Source organism: Mastigoproctus giganteus, chromosome 1 (assembly GCF_048544385.1).
Source record: "Mastigoproctus giganteus isolate SK-2022 chromosome 1, ASM4854438v1, whole genome shotgun sequence".
NCBI classification, from domain to species: domain Eukaryota; kingdom Metazoa; phylum Arthropoda; class Arachnida; order Uropygi; family Thelyphonidae; genus Mastigoproctus; species Mastigoproctus giganteus.
This window is the reverse complement of record NC_143575.1, coordinates 272,296,060-272,317,357: the sequence shown is the minus strand read 5'-3', so window position 1 is coordinate 272,317,357 and position 21,298 is coordinate 272,296,060. Positions and strand designations below refer to the sequence as shown.

At 36.2% G+C, this 21,298-nt stretch overlaps 1 protein-coding gene across 3 annotated transcripts in view; it reads right to left on the bottom strand.

The window, feature by feature from the left end:
- Window positions 1-21,298, bottom strand: part of ctrip (E3 ubiquitin-protein ligase ctrip) — an 894,611-nt gene that overhangs the window by 462,748 nt on the left and 410,565 nt on the right. For 2 of the 3 annotated variants that reach the window (XM_090377644.1, XM_090377662.1), the window contains 2 exons: window positions 11,272-11,425; window positions 10,925-11,046 (listed from right to left, as the gene is read on the bottom strand). In XM_090377644.1, coding sequence (XP_090233770.1) covers window positions 10,925-11,046; window positions 11,272-11,425 — 276 coding nt within the window. The remainder of the gene's footprint in view (window positions 1-10,924; window positions 11,047-11,271; window positions 11,426-21,298) is intronic. The other variant, XM_090377653.1, reaches the window with a different exon arrangement.

The window sequence follows — 21,298 nt, the reverse complement described above, 5'->3', positions numbered from 1 at the left end:
GCCAATGATTATACATGGAGCATAGGGACCATGGATGACATTACAGAGGCAAGCAAAGTACAGAAAAATTGAAGTAACAATGAAAAATGGACTGTGGGAATGAACAAGAAGGAGACATACCATTACCTTGTAGAACTGAAAATGGCCAATATGGCGCTGTATGTGTATATGTATCAATGACAAAGAACACAGAATCCACTGTATATATATTGAAAGACTGTAGGAAAAAGGTGCACTAGAAGTTCCTATTGTCAGAAAACGGCAGAAGCATTAAAAAAAAAAAGAAAAAAAAAAGAAAAAAAAAAGAAAAAAAAAAAAAAGAAAAGTGGATATATATGAAAAATATTCTGTGTAAACTAGATGGATGTATAAGTTCAAATACAATTGATATATATGATGATGAATGCAATTAAATATGTGATTATAATAACATACAAAGTAGCAGTCAACAGCAGCTAAAACTTTGTTAAGACAAAGAATAGGTTGGGTAAAGGAGGGAGGTAGCATTCCGATGTTGCGTTCGTAAAACTAATGGCTCACGGGAAATAAAATGTAGTGACAAGGAAAGCAGAAAGATAAACGAAGTAGAGGTAAATAGATGGGCTCGGGTAGATCAGGGTTTGCAAATCTCATTCCTGTAGTTAGGATCCTGAACGAATATCTGGGAGTGTGTATCCCATGTATTGAAGGTCAGTTGTATGGGTAAGAAAATAAAGCAATGAAGTATTAAATTATTGAAATATATACAGTTATATACAGGGTTAATACATTCTATTGGCCAATTGGTGGGAACAAGCGTTCTAAGTTGTAAGACACCACAGAGACCAAGTGTATTATATGCACACTATGTACATACCTGGTAGTTAAGGGGAATATCTTCAATTATGGTTGTTTATGTTATTTATATTCTTATATTTGATAACACTGAGGGCTCTGCTAAAGTGGTAGTAGAGATATGGAAGGAAATGTTACTGAACAGTTTATTATGTAACGTTCTGATGTTATTGATAGTTATGTCCATATTGTTACAGATAGTTGCCATCCTAATGCATTGTGCTAGGATAACGATGGCTTTAGATATGCTGGATTGCCACTGTGTGAAGTTGACAATATTAAAATTAAATGCATCATGTTTACCGTACAGGTTGATAATTGCTTTGCAGTTGTCTATTGTAATGTTAAGATCCAGGGAAATGGCCGCAGTATCATTGCTGTTTGTGTCCATATTCTATGAGGAAGTCTGGGCAGTTCATTACTATGAGGTCATCTATATAACTATAAATGCTAAGTTCCTGTGGAAATGAGGTTTCAGACCAATATAAAAATAGGTTGGCTATTGAAGCAGGACTACCCACAGGTGTTCCATTAATATGTTGATAGACAGTGTCGGCATCATACAAAGTTATTGGAGACACATAGGTTAACTAAGTCATTCCAGTAAGTGGTGTTGCAAGCTATTGTCTGTCTGTCTAATTTTTGTATAGATCATTTAGTATAGATTTCAAATATTTACATTCTGTAAGGCTTCTAATACTGGTAGGTTATTGCCAATGACTTTCCAATTTGGTACGATGCTTAACAAGGGTTTTAGTAAGTGTTCCAAAGTTTTTCCAGGTTTATGTACATAACTATTCTTACCTGAGGTTATAAATCTGAAGCCTATAGGATTTTTATGGAATCTGGGTATAAAGTGTATATATATATATATATATATATATATATATATATATATGGCAGACTGTAATTACTAATATTCAGTTTTAATTTTTTGTTAAAGGTTAAGTTTCTTTGTGATAATATTGGAGGAACTGGATGTAGGTTTGTAAGTATTGCCAGAATTGAGTTCATTTCTTAAGGTATATGTATAAAATTTTTTGGCAAATAAATGCATAACTCTTTGATGCTTTATCCACAAGTGTAATAATAAAATGCTCTTGTAGCTCTAGCAGTTTATATTTTAGTTTGGCTAGGTTATTTTAGCTGATATTGCGCTGTGGATATTTATTCGAACTCTGTGCTGTATATTTATCGATTAATAATGTGAATATAGTGGTAATCCACATTTGAATGCTTCTATAGGTGTATTATATTTATTTTTAAAATATAAGATAGATTATCATATCTTTTTTGTAGGAAATTTCATCATCCAACACTCATATCAAACTGTTCAGTTAATATAATATAATATAAAAGATCTAAGTTTATAATGCGAAAATATCCTTATTAAAAGATTGTAAAATTATGTGGTTTTTTATAAAACAAATCTTGTCTTCAATTCCCATCTTCTCTACTTACTGTTCCAAGGAAGAAAGAAAGTATAGCTGTACATCAATCTACCCCAAACTAAACCCATCAGTAATGATAGATTAGAAACAGAAGACAATTGTCAAACTAAATTTGGTATACCTTTAACATGTTTCGGATCCAAGATATACTCTGACTTGACTTGACTATTCTCCTATCTTCAGACTAGTAGTAATTGGTTCCCTTAAAACTGTTGCCTCCTCTACTCCTTTACTCCTCTGCTCACAGGGGATAAAATTGGCATCAGAATTCTTCCAAAAAACACCACATCAAAATGGTGTCTTGTTCCAACTTTCTAAATGGAAAATAATCTCCTGGGAGATTCTTCCCTTATCCAATGATTAACTTAACAAACATGACATTGACTACTTTTTGTTTTTACAGAAAAATGAATACTGCTCTAAAGTTACTACTGACATTGTCTCTAGTGAAATGCGTTTAACAGATGCATGGTATGAAAAGTCTGTGGATAATCTTCCCATAATGCTTTTCAATTATGCTCTTGTGTGTCTTTTGCGTTATTTATTATTGTTTGTCACAAGCTGTAATGTATTAACTGAATGTTTGATTTTTGGTATTTTAATATCATCTGTATTGTAAATATTTATCACCATGTGCCCTAACATGGCAGGTATTCTTTTACTCTGCCAATGTATTTTTTCCCCAGCTATTTCATTAATAAATTGATACTTTTACAATGCAAATTTAGGGCTATAGCCTCAGGTTCAAAAGAAGTTAACTTATGTACAAGTTAGTGTAATTACATCATTTCTGCATGCAGCCAACTACTAAGCAGTTAAAAACTGGCATCATTGAAGTATATCTCATATTGAAATATCTTCACAACAAGTTACCATGACATTGCACTATCTCAAATAAGTAAAGCTTCACCACAGGAGAAGACTATTCTTATTTATTCTTGGCAGATACCACCACCCATACGGCACCATTTTGAAGAGTCAATAGACTCCTCATTGGTGGGTGGTTAGATACCCTGATGTTGCAATGATGACAACCCAGTTGTGAAGTATAACTCCACAATATGGGATTACAATGCAAATTTAGGGCTACAGCCCGAAATTTGCATTGTAATTTAAATTACTTTACACCATCAAGTGTCTCTCAATTTTGTCATACTTCATCACTACATAAATAACATAATCATGCATCAAACAAAGTTCACTTTCATTTTTACTTATTTGGAGACAGCTTGTTTTTTAAAAGATCAGGAGGAGCAAAATATATTAAAAACTGTATTAAAATATGGTTTTTAATATAGTTCGACAGTTGTCTTCTGTTTCAAATCTATCATTACTGATGGGTTTAGTTTGGGTAGATTGATGTACATCAGCTACACAATGCTCTTCCTTGGTAACAGTAAGTACATGATGGGAATTGAAGATTATTTTTATAAAAAAATGCATAATTTTACAATCCTTTAATAAGAATATTTTCATGTTATAAACTTAGATCTTTTATATTATATTAACCGAACAGTTTGATGTGAGCATCGGGTGATGAAATTTCCTACAAAACCTTATGATAACCTATCTTATATTTTAACAATATTACTTAAAGTATGAAGAATTGGGCTTCGTCGCTCTTAGATTTTGAAATCTTAGATTATATTTATGTCCCAGGTGAAAGCAGTAGTTTAGTATATTCTGATAGAGCTGTTTCTTGCAACTCTACATTGGTTGACTTTATTGCAAGATCTGAATTTAAATCCTTGGTATAGTACATTTCTGAGTATAGGATCTGCTATTACGCCTAAATCTCAAGTAATGATGTGTCCATGGTTTGGATCAATATAATGCTTCACATTACTCTGTTTGTAGATGCAAGTATTAAAGTCTGAGTTGTTGGTTACTAAGTTAGTGGCTGTAGATTTGTGATTACATGCTATTAATCCAAAAGGTTTGGTATATTTGTATCTGACTTTTATGTGAATGTGTTGACTGTTGTTGGAAAGTATTATCATTAGTAGGGGCATACAATGCAAAAAAGCAAGCTTATGCAGCATCAGCCAAAAAAAAACCTCCCATTTCACCCCTCCATTCGTCCCTAATGCCTATCCAGCTCAGCCTTAAATTTATTTAGGCTATCACTAACACAACAAAAGATGGAAGTCTGTTCCATCAATCAACTACCCACCGGCTAAAGGCAAAATTCCTCCCATTTATTCTACAACCATCTTTCCTCAATTTGAAACTGTGCCCCCTCAGGTTCTTAATCTGGGCAAGAGGAAGAATCCCATCAGCACTTAGCTTGTTCAATCGATTAAAGGCCTTATACACCTCAATCAGATCACCTTGCAGGTGCCTACTCTCCAGGCACTGCAATTGGCAGAACTTAAGCCTTTCTTGGTAAGAGTACCCCTTTGTTCCCCTCACCAATCTTGTTGCCCTTCTTTGTACTTATTCTAACAGCTCTACATCCTTCCTAAAATGAGGACCCCAGACCTGTACACAGTACTCTTGGTGTTGCCTGACCACTGCCTTGTATAACGGGATAATCACCTCCCTGTCCCTGCTAGCAAAATTCCTATATATCATTGACAAGGCTCCATGACTTGCCCTGGCAGCCCATCTCTGCACTGCTCAGCGAACTTCATATTTTACTGCACAATTACCCTCAGGTTTTTTTTCACTTTCCACTTCCCTGAGTGTAGTACCACACAGTTGGTATGTTTCTCTTCAGTTATTGCTACCCATATGCAGTATTTTGCATTTGTCAATGTTAAACTTCAGTTGCCGCTTCTCAGCCCATTTTCCCAACTTATCTAGATCTAGTTAGAGTACATACTGTCTTTACCATCGTTAACAACCATGCCAACCTTTGTATCATCTGCAAACTTGGACATCAATCCTGATATACCTTCATCAATATCATTGATAAATAAACAAAACAACAATGGGCCCAACACCGAACCCCGGGGAATTCCAATAATAACATGTGTCCATGAAGAGTAGCGTGAACTGATTACCACTCTCTGTCATCTCCCACTCAACCATCCCTTTATCCAATGTTCCAACTTACCCTTAATGCCAAACCTCTCCAATTTGTACAGCAGTCTTCCATGCACAACAGTATCAAAAGCTTTCCTGAAATCCAAGTATATGATATCAAACTTATTTTTGGCATTCAGTTCCTTTGTGACCATATCATAGTATCCAATCAAATTGGTCAGACAAGACCTCCCTTTAACAAACCCATGCTGTGTCTTAACTATTACTGTAGACTTGTCTAGATGATCCTGCAATGCTTCTTTAACCAGTGATTCCATTATTTTCCCAGGAACATAAGTTAAACTAGCAAGTCTAAAGTTACCTGTGTCACCTTTTGAATGCTCTTTGTGAATTGGTGATACATTTGCACACCTCCAGTCCATGGGGACCTCTCCTGAGTCTCCAAGCAAGTCCTCATAATTATGTCTAAGGGTTTGCTTACTTCCTTTGTTGCCTCTTTTAATATAACTGAATAGATCCCATCCACCCCAGAGTAAGTAAATCATTGTGTTGGTTTATATATTTATTAATGTTGATGCAGTCCATAATTTTGCTTTGGAATTTTAGGATTATAATTGATTCTTCTGTACCCACGTTTCTGTGTTGATGTTTGAGATTAAATTTACAAATATCGTCTATTAAGTGAAGGAGATGTTTAGACTTAAAAATAAATGTGTATATGAATCTATGTACGGCTTTAAGTACACTGTGCTTGGTACTGAACATCTATGCCATTGTTATCCCATTCTAAGCATTAGAGCAAAGTTGCCTAATTTTGGTTTGTTGGTATTGTGTGGTTTTTTTAGACCAGGGCTCTTTTTTTTTTTTTTAATGCCATTTTCTAACATTAGGAACCGCTAGTGCACCATACATAAATATATGCATATGACACCATATTGGCCATTTTCAGTCCTACAAGGTAGGAGTATGTTCCCTTCTTGTTCATTCCTACAGTCCATTTTTTTTTTTTTTTTTTTTCAGTTTTTTTTTTGCCTCTGTAAGGTCATCCATGGTTGGTATGCTCCACATATAATCATTGGCATATCTTGTTCAGCACAATTTTTCTTGCTAAATGCAAAACCTATTTTACACCATGTGTTTGAGAGCATACAGACCATACTGGATACAGAGGCCTACATACTGCCCTCTTTCTCATAATTTCGGCAGATGGCCTCTGACTAAGACACTGTAATACGGCAACGTGCTATCTTATCTCATTTTATTTTATATAAGTTTACCTCATTTTTTTTCTGCTTGTTCTTTATAGTAGTGTTACCTCATCTCTTTTTTACTTCTCGTATGTACCATAAACTCAATAATATCAGCTTTCTCCTACACTCTTTCAATATATCATTATTGGTACATTATATCCGTATAGGTTTGTTTGCCTAAGCAGCGTCCTTGGTCCATAACACGTAATATTTCACTCTTTTTTTTTCCCTCTCAATCTTGCTCTCCAATACTTGTCCATTATATATATAATAATAATAATAAGTTGTAGTGAAAAATCAGAACAGTTAAAAAAGAACAGAAAAAAAAAATAATAATAATAAATAAATAATATATTGCGCTAATTTATGGATCCGGATCACTGCTAGTAATAGCAGAAATACCAAGCAACCATAATGAAATATAGACAAATAGATTAGATAAGTGTATCAGTAGGAGTGCTGAGTTGTCAGGTGTAGTTACAATGAAAAAAAATTAAGTGCCTGAAAAGTAAAAGCAGATTACATAAAAATTAAATAAAAATATATAAATGGTACTTAATGCTATAGATCCTAAGATTTTAACTATGTCATCAACTACGCCCAGAACAAATATTACTAAATTCGGTTAGAAAAATTTGTGACAGTTGTAACTCACAAAACAAGGCACTTTGTTACAGTTACATAAAATTTTTTTGTGGCATTCATATTGGTAACACAATGCAAATTTCATTTATGAGTATCATCTATCCATATTAAATTAGACAAGCTCAATAAAAGAGAGTGTCATTCTGATCTTGTGCAACACTAACATGAATTTCCCTGTTCAGATCTAAACTTGTTCTGAACTCTTTCTACAGATCAAATTTTGCCATAAGTTTTTATTTATTTAATTATTTATTTTTAACAGATAATGAAGTTTAAGCACAAACAGTGTTGTACCCAGGCCAGGAGGCCACACTTGAGGAAGGATGTAGATTGCTGGAATGAGTGCAGAGAAGATTGATGAAGGGAACAAAAGGGTGCTCTTACCTAGAAAGGCTTTTGAAGGAATAGAGAAAGCAAAAAGAAAAAAATATACTTTAGATCTAAAAGCTATCTTTAATTTAATGTGTCATTTTCCTGACTCAATATATTTTTAATCGCTACATCATGATCTCACTTGATAAGTTTTGCCTGGTATTTAAGCTTTTGTGCACGCACACACACACTTTTCCTATCCATATCCTCAAGAATTTGTCTAGTTCTTTTAGGAATTTATTCAAACCATACACTTCCACAACTTCTAGGTGCCTAGTCTCATGATTGAGGTGTTTAAGACCTTGAATGGATTGAGTAAGCTGAATGTGAATGGTATTCTTCCTCTTGCTGAGACTACACACACACGAGGGGCATAAATTTAAGTTGAAGAAAGATGGTTGATTGTTGGAACAGGTTCCAACAACCAAGGCGGATGGTTTGAATAAATTCAAGGAAGAACTAGACAAATTCTTGAGGGTATGGATGGGAGAGGTGTGTGTGTGTGTGTGTGTGTGTGTGTGTGTGTGTGTGTGTGTGTGTGTGTGTGTGTGTGTGTGTGTGTGTGTGTGTGTGTGTGTGTGTTTTATCTGATGCTATATAAAGGTTGCTTTCTTGCATCATTTGCCATCACTACTACTATAAAAAATTTTACTTGGAAAGCTTAAGTACCAGGCAAAACGTATAAAGTGAGATAATGATGTAGTGATTAAAAATGTATCGAGTTAGGAAAATGACACATTAAATTAAAGATAGCTTTTAAATCTAAAAGTATATTTTTTTCCTTTTTGATTTATCTCTATTCTTTCAAAAGTTATGCAATAAAAAGCATTACTCTGTCTACTCTTGTATATCATCCTATAATTTTCACACCTGCCAACTTGGACTTTAAAATATGAAGATAAAACAAATACATTTTATATTACAATAGTCATAGGATTATTTACCAGCAGAGAATGTCTTCAAATATTAGCTTATCCAGGATTACTTCTGTCTGGACTGTCTGTTAAACATCAACTGATGACCGTTTCAAGATTTTCTCTTTTCAGAAATGCTGAGTAAAATTTAGTTTACAATGGCATTGCTGTTGATTTAGCTATCAAGAGGATTTCCAAAGCTTCACCAGAAAGATAAGATCTGAAGTACAGTAATACCCCGACTTACGCGAACTCGGAGTTACACGGTTTCTTGATTTTTTCGTTTGGCAACACTGCCACCTACTATCTTCAAGGTCGTTTTTCATATTCTATTGATATACGGTGCGACAGCGGAGAGTGAGAGCAAAAGATGAACAAATTCAACTTTGCTGCTGCATGAGCAGCACACATATACAAGAATTTGCACTCCAATTGTCATATTTATATGTGTGCATTCGAATTCGTGCTCAACTTTTGTCGGAAATTACATCGTTTTTACGAATAAAAACTTTCCAGGCTTTAAGGTTTCCAAAGACTGATGACAATGATGGTCAGCGGGAATGCAGCTGGTGACTGCAAGTTAAAACCTCTCTTAATTTATCGCTCCGAAAACCCAAGAGTTTTAAAAAATATCTAAAATTAGCTTACCAGTGATTTGGAAGTCAAATCACTAAAGCTTGGGTGACAGCTTCCGTTTTTGAGGACTGGTTTGGTCACCACTTCATACCCGAAGTCGAACGTTATTGCAAGTCTAAACAGATTCCATTTAAATTGATCCTTCTTATTAACAATGCATCCTGCCACCCTAATTAATTTCGACCAAAGCGTGAAAGTTGTGTTTTTGCCTCCAAACGCAACCAGCTTGCTTCAACCGGGGACCAGGGAGTCATCAAAACATTCAAGGCTTAATACACGAGGCGTTCGTTTGTACGTCTGAATGAAGCTATGAGACAAAATAGTGAGATATCTGTTAAAGACTTTTGGAAACAATTCAATGTTTTAGATGCCATAAGAATCATTGAAGAATCTTGGGATGAAATTCACAAAAAAAACATTGAATGGTGTCTGAAAGAAACTTTGTCCATTTTTTTTTCAAAAACGAGACGAAAACAACGCCAGAAACTGATCATGTCGCTCATGTGATAGAAGTTGTTAATCTTGGCAGGCAATTAGATTCGGAAATCAATGGTGATGATTTCAACAAGCTGTTGGATTCACATTGTGAGGATCTGACAATGAATGAGCTCATAGAGATGCGTGAGCAAAACGTCACCGAATTATCGACACATCAGACCCAGTTCCACCAGAAAAGCACATGACAATTGCCACGCTTGACAAAAGGTCTCAGCTCAATTGAAAAGGGCTTAAAAATTTTAGAAAACAGACTCCAACAAAGAACGTGTTATAGCTACAAAGCAAGGAATAAAAAATTATTAGCTTGCTACGAAGAAATTCTGCGTGAAAAAAAGAAGGCGCTGTCGTCAGACGAATTTGTTAGATTTTATGAAGCCATCGACGAAATAACTTTTTTACGTAACTCATTTGTTTTTTTAATACATAATTTGTATTAATATGTATAAATAACTGCAATTTTATTAAATATTTTTCTTTTAAACTAGTGTTTTTGTTAGTCCTTGGTCCCAATTAAACAAAATTTTATATGTATTTATATGCGAAGTTGTACACCGACTTACGCGAATTTGACTTAAGCGATTTTCATCGGACCCACCTATCGCGTAACTTCGGGGTATTACTGTAAAATATCATTATTCATCATAATTCAAGCTTCTTTTTTGGCACCTGTCAGTACCCCAACCAAGGACCAATGTATAGCAATTACTTTTTTTTTTTTCCCATAACACCTGGTAGGTTCCTTCACTGAAAGTGAAATAACTGATACTACAAAATCTATTTCTTTACCTTCACTGATAGTGAAAAGCCTCCCCCTTCCCAAATCAATTCATTTCAATTTGTTTCCGTAAACTTATTCTTCAAATCGTGCCACTAGATGATGAATTTGTTCTCCAAATACAATTATATTTAAGTTAGAAAGTTTTATAATATTTAATTAAATGCCTCTGAAAACAAAGCTGACAACTATCCACAAATTCCCTTTGGAAATAGCAAAGATTCATCTGCCGTAAAGCCAGCTAACTTTCTAAGACTACAATCTCCCAAATTTATTCATAAAGTCCGAATGGCAGATTAGAGAAAGTCTACCCCCCCCCACACACACACAGAGAGAGAGAGAGAGGAGAGAGAGAGAGAAGAGAGAGAGATGAGAGAGAGAGAGAGAGAGACGAGAGAGAGAGAGAGAGAGAGAAATTGGGGGTTTTTCTTTTTTTATGATGAGATCAAAAGTATTTTGAAAGAATACATATTACATAACAATCTTTAAGAACACTCTGGTCAACACAATTATTAAAAATAATATTATTCTTATCAATAAAATCAAAATAGGTATACTTACAGAGCTACTATAAACTTCATATAGGACAGCAAAAAGAGATTTAATACATGATGCTGCTAAGTCCGTATTAGCCTGCAAACAGTCTACACGTGAATCAGTACTAGATATACTTAATGTAGAACCTGAAAAATGTTTGAAGTAAAAAAAAAATTCTATTCTAACAGACATAAGAGAATTTTAAATTTCTAACAAATTACTGAACATTTTAATTTTAGAAATGGAAAATTTCCTTTAATGTGATATCTGAAAATTTATAGAAAATCAGATAAATATAATATTAAAAAAAAAAAAAATTCTTTCTTTCTTTTATTTATTTATTTAAATAACTAAGAAATAATATTACATACCAGATGTTGTCCCTGAACAGTTATTCACACGCCTCTGAACAGATCGAGTTGTCCCAGTATCTTCATTTATTTGCTGCATGGAATTAAAATCTATGGTATAAGTTCTTCCCATGGTAGACAAACTTATTTCATCCTCACCAGATTGATGGGCAGCCTAAAGATAGTAAATATAAATTTATTGGTTCCCCCTTAAAATAACTAATTTATAAAGCCCGGTCTTTGTGGAAAAATATGACGAATTTAATTCATGTACGAATGTATTTCATGACCAACTCTTTTGTAATTCCTCTTGGATATTTTTTCAAATGACAGGTACTAAATTAAATGCACACACCTCAGTATCTCAAAAATGAAGCAATTAATTTTTTAAAAATATTACTTTCCCACTAAGGTGGACAAATCATCCCTCAACAAGTCTTATCCCTTACAAATTGAGAAGAGAGGTTAAGTAAAGTATATACAATTAGTCATGTATACTCTGTAATATGAGAGTGAGTCAAATTAAAATGAGTTGTTTAGATTTAAATTATGCTCTGCCATGAGTCTTATAATTGGTACTAATGATACCACTACACAACAGGGTACACTGGCTCTCCTGATGGAAGTGAGATGCAGCAGACACAATGATGTTCACAGTAACATATGCACTCAGGATAGCAACAACACAATGTTATTCAGTTTCTTACAGCAGAAAGCAAGCTTACTGCATAAGCTTGCTTTCTTGCATCGTATGCCTCTGCTAATGCTAATGTGTATGCTGACAGCTCTGCCACACCCACAAGTATATACGGACTGGCAATACCATAAAGGAAATAAAACTCTGGAGAAGGACTCTCACTCAGAATAAGCTCACCTAGTTATCAGAGAAAAAATGCTCTGACAGATCAATAGGGCACATCAGTAGTATGACAGTTGATAATGTAGCCAGGGAGCTGAACATCAGTTATGGATCTGGCTGTATCATCATATATGATGGATTTCACTACAGGAATGTCTGGACACATAGGTTCCTAAGAGTCTCAATAATGAACAGAAATATTTATGAGTGTGTCTTTAGAATAATGCAACAGGAACAGGGAGGAAACGGCATCTGATTGCATCTAACTATAGACAATGTGCCTCTACTAATGCTAATGCTGTGTATGAGAAGTAGTGCAGGATCTCTGAACCCAGAGAACCTGCAAAACAACATGCAGTGAAAACAAACAAAATGATTCCAAAAATGATTTGGAAGGATGTTATTTCACGCAAATTATAAAATGAAAGAAGCCATCAAACAATGGTGCCAAAAGAAACCAAAAGACTTTCATGAGCAGTGTATAAAAATTCTAATCTACAGATGGGATAAGTACCTATCCTAAACTGGAGATTTTTTTTAAAAATAAAAGTACTAGTTATTGGTAAAAAATAATAATTTTTATATTCGTTATGAGTCACCCTCATATTAACTACAGTATAAAAAGAATACATTATACAGTATAATGACATTTTAAAAACTTTTAAATAAACTGCAGAGATCATTTTCTCTTATATGAAAGATTACAATATTCGCACATACTGCTTACAGTTTTTCTCCAAAGTTCACACTACTGACAAAAGGCATAAACCAACGTAGAATGCTGTAATATTAGCATAGTATCAGCAAAATGAAGGAAGCAAGCTTACAAAGGATCAGCAGAAAGGGGGGGGGGGACCTTCAGTTACCCATTATTTTCAATTCATTTGAATTTCTACCTCCTGAACACTACATAGGAATTTATTCCAACAATCACTCTCTCACCAAATGCAAATTTTCACATCTATTTGGCAACCATACTTTTTCAAATGAAACAGAATATTGCTGCTCTTCTCTGCCTATTCCCAAAGATCCACATCCTTCCTCATTTTAAGAGAGAAGAATCTAGAATTGGCAATTAACAGTGTAATCTCCCCGACCCCAACTTAAATATTACTCCTTTATTCCTCCTGTACTAATTTATTATCTTTGTAATTTTCTTCTGCAACCCCCCCCCCTGCCAATTTGATAATAAACATTCTCTGTCATGGATGAAATTTATAGCCACTCACTCCATTTCCAGAATGGTCTGGCTCGAGGGCAGTTCAAATGCAGTATTTATGAGTATGCATGTAAATTTATGTTTTCAAGGTTTTGTCAATGCAGCAACAACAAATTATCTATTTATATGTGCAGATTATCTTGAAACTTTCAAGACATGGCTGTAATACATGAACAACGGCAGCCATTTTTATATTTACAATAGTTTAGAAAGTCTGCATAAGACGGTGTGGTCCATTTAACAAGCTATGAGTCAGTGGTAGGGTTACACAAGCCAAAATTTATGAAACTAAATATGAAAATACAATATGTTTTAGGTAATCTTTATGGAGCAAGATTATCATGTGGCCATGAGTGATTTCTTGTTGAAATCTTATTCCTGGTCAGCATGCTGACACTACATTTTTCATTTAAAAAAAAAAAAAAAAAAAGAGCAGCTAATACCACTGGCAATATAAAAATAAAATGTTTAAATAACAGTGATAACTTTTTAAAATTTTTCTTTGTTACATCATTCCCTCCCACTATTTTTGTAAAATTCATCTGCCAATCACAAAATGCTCTTGCAAAAAGATGTATTCTAAAATAACAAACAAAAAAAAAATAGTTTCTCTGAGGCTTTGCATTCTGCTCACATAAAAATAACAGCGCAGACAACTGGTAGCAAGGTCAGCATCACACAAATCTTCATAGTTAATAACAAACTAATCCACTGAACATGAAACTTCACATCAGGTCTGTATCCTGCTTCTCAGGAGAAAAAAAAAAAAAAACAAATAAGTTATATGCTCTGCAAAATCCTCTACTTCTTGTGGAATTTGATTTTATTTGCTTTAATGAGACATGACTCACCAGTGAGAGCCAGCTTGATATTTAACTCATCTCAATGCTATTGTAAGCAACAGCATATGAATGTGTTGCAGACTGTATGGAAGTGGGGGGGGGGGCAGTTTTTAACCTAGAATGCTTCTAGCTAACAAGATTAAAAAAAAAAGACTGAAAATTTAAACTCGTTACACATCTGGATCAGATAAATTCTGCATTCAAATTTAAGCGGTCCCCATTCACAACTATAGTAATGAAAGCAGAACAAAACTACTCATGAATTGCAGCAAACCTTCTGCTCAAGAAGCCAACACTTTTGATAGACTTTACTATGCCTGTACTGCCACCTAAACAGGACTAGCAACTTGATGTTCCATAATCTTTTACATACTGACCTGAAGTACACTACCTGTACATTGCAGTTGGACTATTTACCCATCAATTGCAAACTAAAGCAGCTGCTGGATCAGCAAATAGGATGACTATTTACTCAATCAAACTATTTACTAAATCAAGGACTATTTGGTCAACCAGAAATAATACTTGACACTACCTCGTACGGTTTGACTAGGGAAGCCCTTACAAAAAAAAGTGCGTGTATACCTTGTACACATGCAAGACGTTTTATGTGAAAACATCTTTGATGAAAATCAGAACCATTTAAAAATTGGACTGAAGTTACGAACAATGTAACGTTTTATGCTCACGCCCACTACTTCCTAAATGTTGTTAATGTTCATTCAACTTATCATTCATTGGTTTTACTTCAGTGCAAAATAACGATGTAACGGTTTATGATCACACCCACCACTTACTCTACCGAATCAACGTTAGTGACTGCATTAGTATCATCAAGCAAGTGATGCAATTTGCATAATTTGTTTCACATAATTTGTTTTCGCCAACGGACCAAACACTGACTGTTGGACTGAAATTTAGTAGGTGTCACCAATGTTTACACATCAAGAATCAATGCTAGTGACTGCATTAGCATTATTTCTATTTCACATTTTGTGACAAATTGGTTTTACTTCAGTCTGAATTTTAGTAGGTACTGCCAAAGATGTTTTCACATCAAAAATCCATAGAAGACAAAAGCTAACCTGGCAGAAACAACTGCTAACAATTGCCAATGCAAGAGCATTAAGGAAGATCTATATCAGAGATACAATTTACCCTTGGTTTGACTCTGAAACCAAACATCTTAAAATAAAATCTGGGAACAGAAGGCATAGAGAAAGTGGCAAGAGATGATACAGATGACATACAAAGAAGAAAAGAGACAAATTGGGTGGGGGGGGGAAGTGAAGAGATAAAAAATATCAGCATATGGCAAAAGAAACACACTAAAATGAAGAACTCTTGTCCTTCAAGAAACGGTAGCAATATTCACAAGACCCACAGACAACAGTGTTAAATTAACAGCCAACACCAATCCATCAGGTATGCCATTCACAAATAAATTAACCAGGAGGAGGAGAACCTGAGTACACAAATATATTGCCTAGGTGGATTGCCACTAATTATTATTAAGATTTTTTGTACTATCATAATAAACCTTGATATACGTCTTTATATAGATCCTCAAGAGTGCTTATTCTGTCTATCTGAAAATAATACTTAGTATTATAATACTTTAAAGATACAACAAAGCAATTTTTCTCTGCATTTGCCAAAGGGGAAGAGGGGAATATATATATATATTCAAGTGGTTTGTAAGCTATTATTTTATATCTATTCTAACTGTGCTTGGTCGCACATACAACTAGCTTTATAGCTAGACATGGACAATTTTAAAATAAAAGTTTCAGTGGATGAAAAAAGTCAGGTATGACAGATGCACCTAAAAGTGCAAAACAGCATTAAAAGGATGCAAATGTATATACAGTAAGACGCCCCCCCCTCCATATCCATGGAGGATACATTCCAAGACCTGCTGGGGATGGCTGAAACCGCGGATATAAGCGAACACTTGCTGACTCAATATATGACGAGATTTTTTTGCACACACATACACAAATTAAAGTTTAATTGATAAATTAAACACACAGTAAGACATTACCAACATTAAATATGGTAATAATAAAGTACAGCAGACTCAATTTACCTGGACACTTCAAGGCTCCAAATAAAAAAAAAAAAAAAAATCAACCAGAAGTCATAAAATTCAAGTAATAACTAGAATAGGTATAAACAGATATTTTGAAAGTTGTAAATAAGCGACAAGTACCGGCGTTATAAGTCATCAATGGGAGATTAGAGTACCTATTATCTTGCAACCCTGCTGTCTTCAACACCTACCACTCAAAACAGGAAAAAAAAAAAAAAAAAAAAAAGAGAAAAAATGGTTAGTTGTTTTAGTGAGTCGCATTAATTGTTGTGTTCCATCACACTGCAAAAGGACAGATTCTGTTTCATTATATGTCAGGGATGTCGGAATTTTTATATATATTTTATAGTACCTTTTTTTTTTTTGTTTTTTTTGTTTAGAAATCGCGAAAATGATGTACGAACGCAAGAGTTGTGCTTTCAAGGTGTAAACAAAAACTTTAAATTACTCAAAATTTGAAAACAGTGCATCAATTAAATCTCTAAAGAACCATTATAATGTTGGAGAACAAACCATACACAACACTGTAAAAAATAAAGGAAAGCATTGTATTGGACATGCGAGTAGTATGTGTTAAGTTTTTTTTCCTCCCCCATGGTTAACGGCAGGCAGGTAACTGAATCAGCGGATATGGGAGCACAACTGTATAAGTATGCATGAATAGATATATAAGATAAAGTATGCATAGATGGAGGTGAAAATTACACAAAGTGCCAGTGACTAGAACGGCAGGGATAGTAGAAAAAGAAGTATATGGTCCTTGAGATTGTCACAGACATTCTCTCAGATTTGCCAGACAAGCTGTACTTGCTACCTGGGAGTCTAAAACGCTGATGGAACTGATATTCGGCTGACACTCAGTTCAAGTGGACCCAATTTTGGCAAATTCCAGACGGTCTGGGACAGCCAAATCCTTTGCTTGCACCAACGGCCTCCGTAGCGAGGTGGGCAGAAGCAGCAGTGCGTAGCGCACGCTTGATTAGACCGGGATTTGAGCCCGTGACCACCAAATACAGAGGATGTGGAAAGGTCAGAGAATGACCACCGCATATCCCCGGAGCAATATGGCCTTAGTTGCTAATGCTCCTAAAAACCAAATAACAACTATCTGCTTGCACCTTCATGATGATGGGGTTGTTAGTAATCCTGGGTATAACCTCCATTCTCAACAACATGGTGGGTGACCACCCAGGTGTGAACCAACGCAAGCAGGGGCGAGGTGTGGCGCCCATATGAAGGAATGCCGCCCCTCTGTGTTACCAGGCAGTGCTAGGTGGTAGATGACTCTCATCAACCGGTGCAATACCACCACTTTGCTTATTGGAGACTTGAAATGGTGGAACCCATGTTTAGCCTCAAGAGATAAGATCCGGACAACCCTTCCACATTAGCATTAGTAGAGGCATTTGATGCAAGAAAGCAAGCTTATGCAGCATCAGCCAAAAAAAAAAAAAAAAAAAAACACCCCACTTCCACTTCACCCCTCTGTTCGTTCCAAATACCTGTCCAGCTGAGCCTTAAACTTATTTAGGCTATCAACCTCCACCACAAGGGATGGAAGTCTGTTCCACCAACCACCCGCTGGCTAAAGGCAAATTTCCGCACGTCTATCCTACATCTGTCTTTCCTCAATTTGAATTTATGCCCTCTCAGGTGATTATTCTGAGCTAGAGGAAGAATCCCATCAGCATTGAGCATGCTTAAACCATTCAAGGCTTTATACACCTCTATCAGATCACCTCGCTGGTGCCTAGTCTCCAGACACTGTAATTTGCAAAACTTAAGCCTTTCTTCGTAAGAGCACCCCTTTGTTCCATTCACTAATCTTGTTGCCCTTCTCTGTACTCGTTCCAGCAGCTCTACATCCTTCTTGAAATGAGGCCTCCAGACCTGTATACAGTACTCTAGGTGTGGCCTGACCATCGCCTTATACAATGGAATAATCACCTCCTTATCCCTGCTGGAAAAATTCCTGTATATCATTGACAATACTCCATGAGCTACTCTTGCGGCCCATCCGCACTGCTCAGAGAACTTCATATCTGCCTGCATAACCACCCCCAAGTCCCTTTCATTCTGTACCACTGACAGTGTAGTACCATAGAGTTGATACGTTGCTCTGGGGTTGCTGTTTCCCATGTGTAGTACTTTACATTTGTCAATGTTAAACTTCATTTGCCACCTCTCAGTCCATCTGCTCAACCTTTCCAGATCCTGTTGCAGAAGCATAGTGTCAGTAGTGTCCTTGACAACCCTGCCAACCTTTGTATCGTCTGCAAACTTGGACATTAATCCCGATATACCATCATCAATATCATTTATAAATACAGAAAACAATAATGGACCCAACACTGAGCCCTGAGGGACTCCACTAATAACATCAGTCCACGATGAGCAGTGTCCATTGATTACCACTCTCTGTCTTCTCCCCCTCAACCACCCCTTTATCCATAGCAGCAATTTGCCTCCAATGTCACACTGCTCCAATTTGTGTAGCAGTCTTCCATGTGCAACAGTATCAAAAGCCTTTCTAAGATCCAAGTATATAATATCAAAGTTATTCCCTGCATCCAGTTCTTTTGTGACTGCATCATAGTATCCAATCAAGTTGGTCAGGCAAGACTTCCCCTTAACAAAACCATGCTGTGTCTAAGCTATAACTGAAGTCTTGTCTAAATGATCCTGCAGTGTGTCTTTAACCAGTGCCTCCATTAATTTTCCTGGAACAGAAGTCAAGCTCAAAGGTCTATAATTACTTGTGTCAGCCTTTGATCCTCCTTTGTGAATTGGGGTCACATTTGCACATTTCCAGTCTATGGGTACCTCCCCTGAGTCCAAGGAAGCTCTCATAATTATGGCTAAGGGTTTGCTTACTTCCTTTGCTGCCTCCTTTAATATAACTGGATAGATCCCATCCACCCCGGGTGCCTTCCTTGTGTTTATCTTCAACAGTTTCTCCTCCACTTTACTCCCAGTTATTTCAAGATTCTGTAACTTACTGCTAGAGTTGAATACACCTCTGGCATTCCCCTCGCTGAATAACTCCTCATGTGTGAATGTCGATGCAAAATATTCATTTAGTTTGTTAGCCACCTGAGCAGGATCATCAACACTTGACCCATCAATATCAAGTGGACCAATCTGATTCATCCCTTTCCTTCTAGAGTTTACATAAGTAAAGAACTCTTTGCTGTTTTTCTTTGCATCCCTTGCCAAGGATTTCTCGTAATCTGCCTTCGCCTGCCTAACCTCCTTTGTAACTTGGTTGCATATCAACTTGTATCTATCATAGGCTTCTGTGTCATGTGTTAATTTGTAAGTATCCCATGCATTTTTCTTCTCTGCCATATGCCTCATTAGTTCATCTGACATCCATTTTGGCCTAAACCTTGAACAATATTTCTTAGTTGGTATGTAAAGCCTAGTAGCTTCCAAGATAAGTTCTTTGAATGCTTCCCATTTTGAATTTGCTGTTGGTAACATCATCAGTTGGTCCCACTGTATAGAATTTAAATACTGTCTCAGTCCATCGTAGTCGCCTTTACGGAAGCAATAACCCTTCCCTTTACCCCTAATGGTAGTTACCTCTTTGAGTAAATCCCACTTCAGCACACTGTGATCACTGCCACCTAGTGGTTCATTTATCTGCAGATTCTTAATGCATGAAGAATCACTGCTGATAATCAAATCAAGAGTATTACTCCCTCTAGTTGCCTCCCGAACATGCTGATGTAGAAAACAATCATCCAATAAATCCACAAAAGCCCTGCTAGTGTGTGAGTATCCAGCCCCCAAATTCCAGTCAATATCTGGGAAATTAAAATCTCCCATTATAAGACACTCTGATTTACTGGCCCACTCTATTTCCCTGTACAGTTCCTTATTATACTCATCAGAGTCATTAGGCCTATAGCACACACCTACTCTCAATTTTGATCTCCCAATGCTTATGTCACACCAAACTGACTCCACACTGCACTGTCCAGCGATGTCGACTGGCTTCACTTCCTTGGTTTTTATGTGTTTCTTAACTAATAGCATAACACCTCCCCCTTCCTATCCTGTCTATCCTTTCTGTACACGTTGTACTCCCCAAATTGCAGTTCCGCATCCCTTATATCTGTGTGACACCACGTCTCTGATATCCCAACAATATCTGCCTTCGATGTTTTGAGCAATACCTCAAATTCATCAAATTTATTTACTAAACTCCTAGCATTGGTGTACATGCAAGTATACCTGCACCTGTTTCTATTCTTAGCTACCCTAACACAACCCATGTGTTTACTTGTACCACAATGGCTCCCAGCAGTCTCTGAAATACCATGCATCTTGTTTTTCAGGCTTCTGCTCATTCTAATAGAAGCAGTGCAAGAATCTCTTTCACCTCTGCCAGTGGCTACTGTCAATCTATTGGTCTTTGTCTCCCCCCAAGCTAGCAGTTTTCCGACCCACCTAACACTGCCTCGATAGCATCAGCAAATATTCTTGCACCCTTTCTATTTAAGTGTATCCAATCCCTGTAGAAGCAATCTCTCCTGTTAACAAGTACAGTCCAGGCTGAAAAAAATTCTACCCCTTGAGCCTTGCACAATCTTTCCAGGGCCCATCTCTTCCATCATGCGGTATGACTGATGACTTTTGAGGTTATGATGAACATCATGGTGAGATCCAATCTTCCTTACATTTCAAGGGTACAGCTCTAAAATGGAGTTCGCAGGCCGACCGCTAGTTAGTACTTCAGACTGAACCTATTGGTAACTGTCTAGGAGGCTTCCAGATCAGCTAGTGTATAATCTTGCTACCGCTACTCTGCCAGATAGTGACTGGAGGGAGTCCTAGTAGTGTGTATGGGGGGGGGGGGGGATTGTCGAGGCCGACAATGTTATGTCAAGGATCTGGGTATATTCTTACAATGCGTACACCATATCCAAAAATTTCATTACTTCATACAGCATATCCTACCCACTTTTTCTTACTATTGAATACACCACGAATTGTCAAACTAGTAGAGTAAGCTTATCTGCGAAACGATC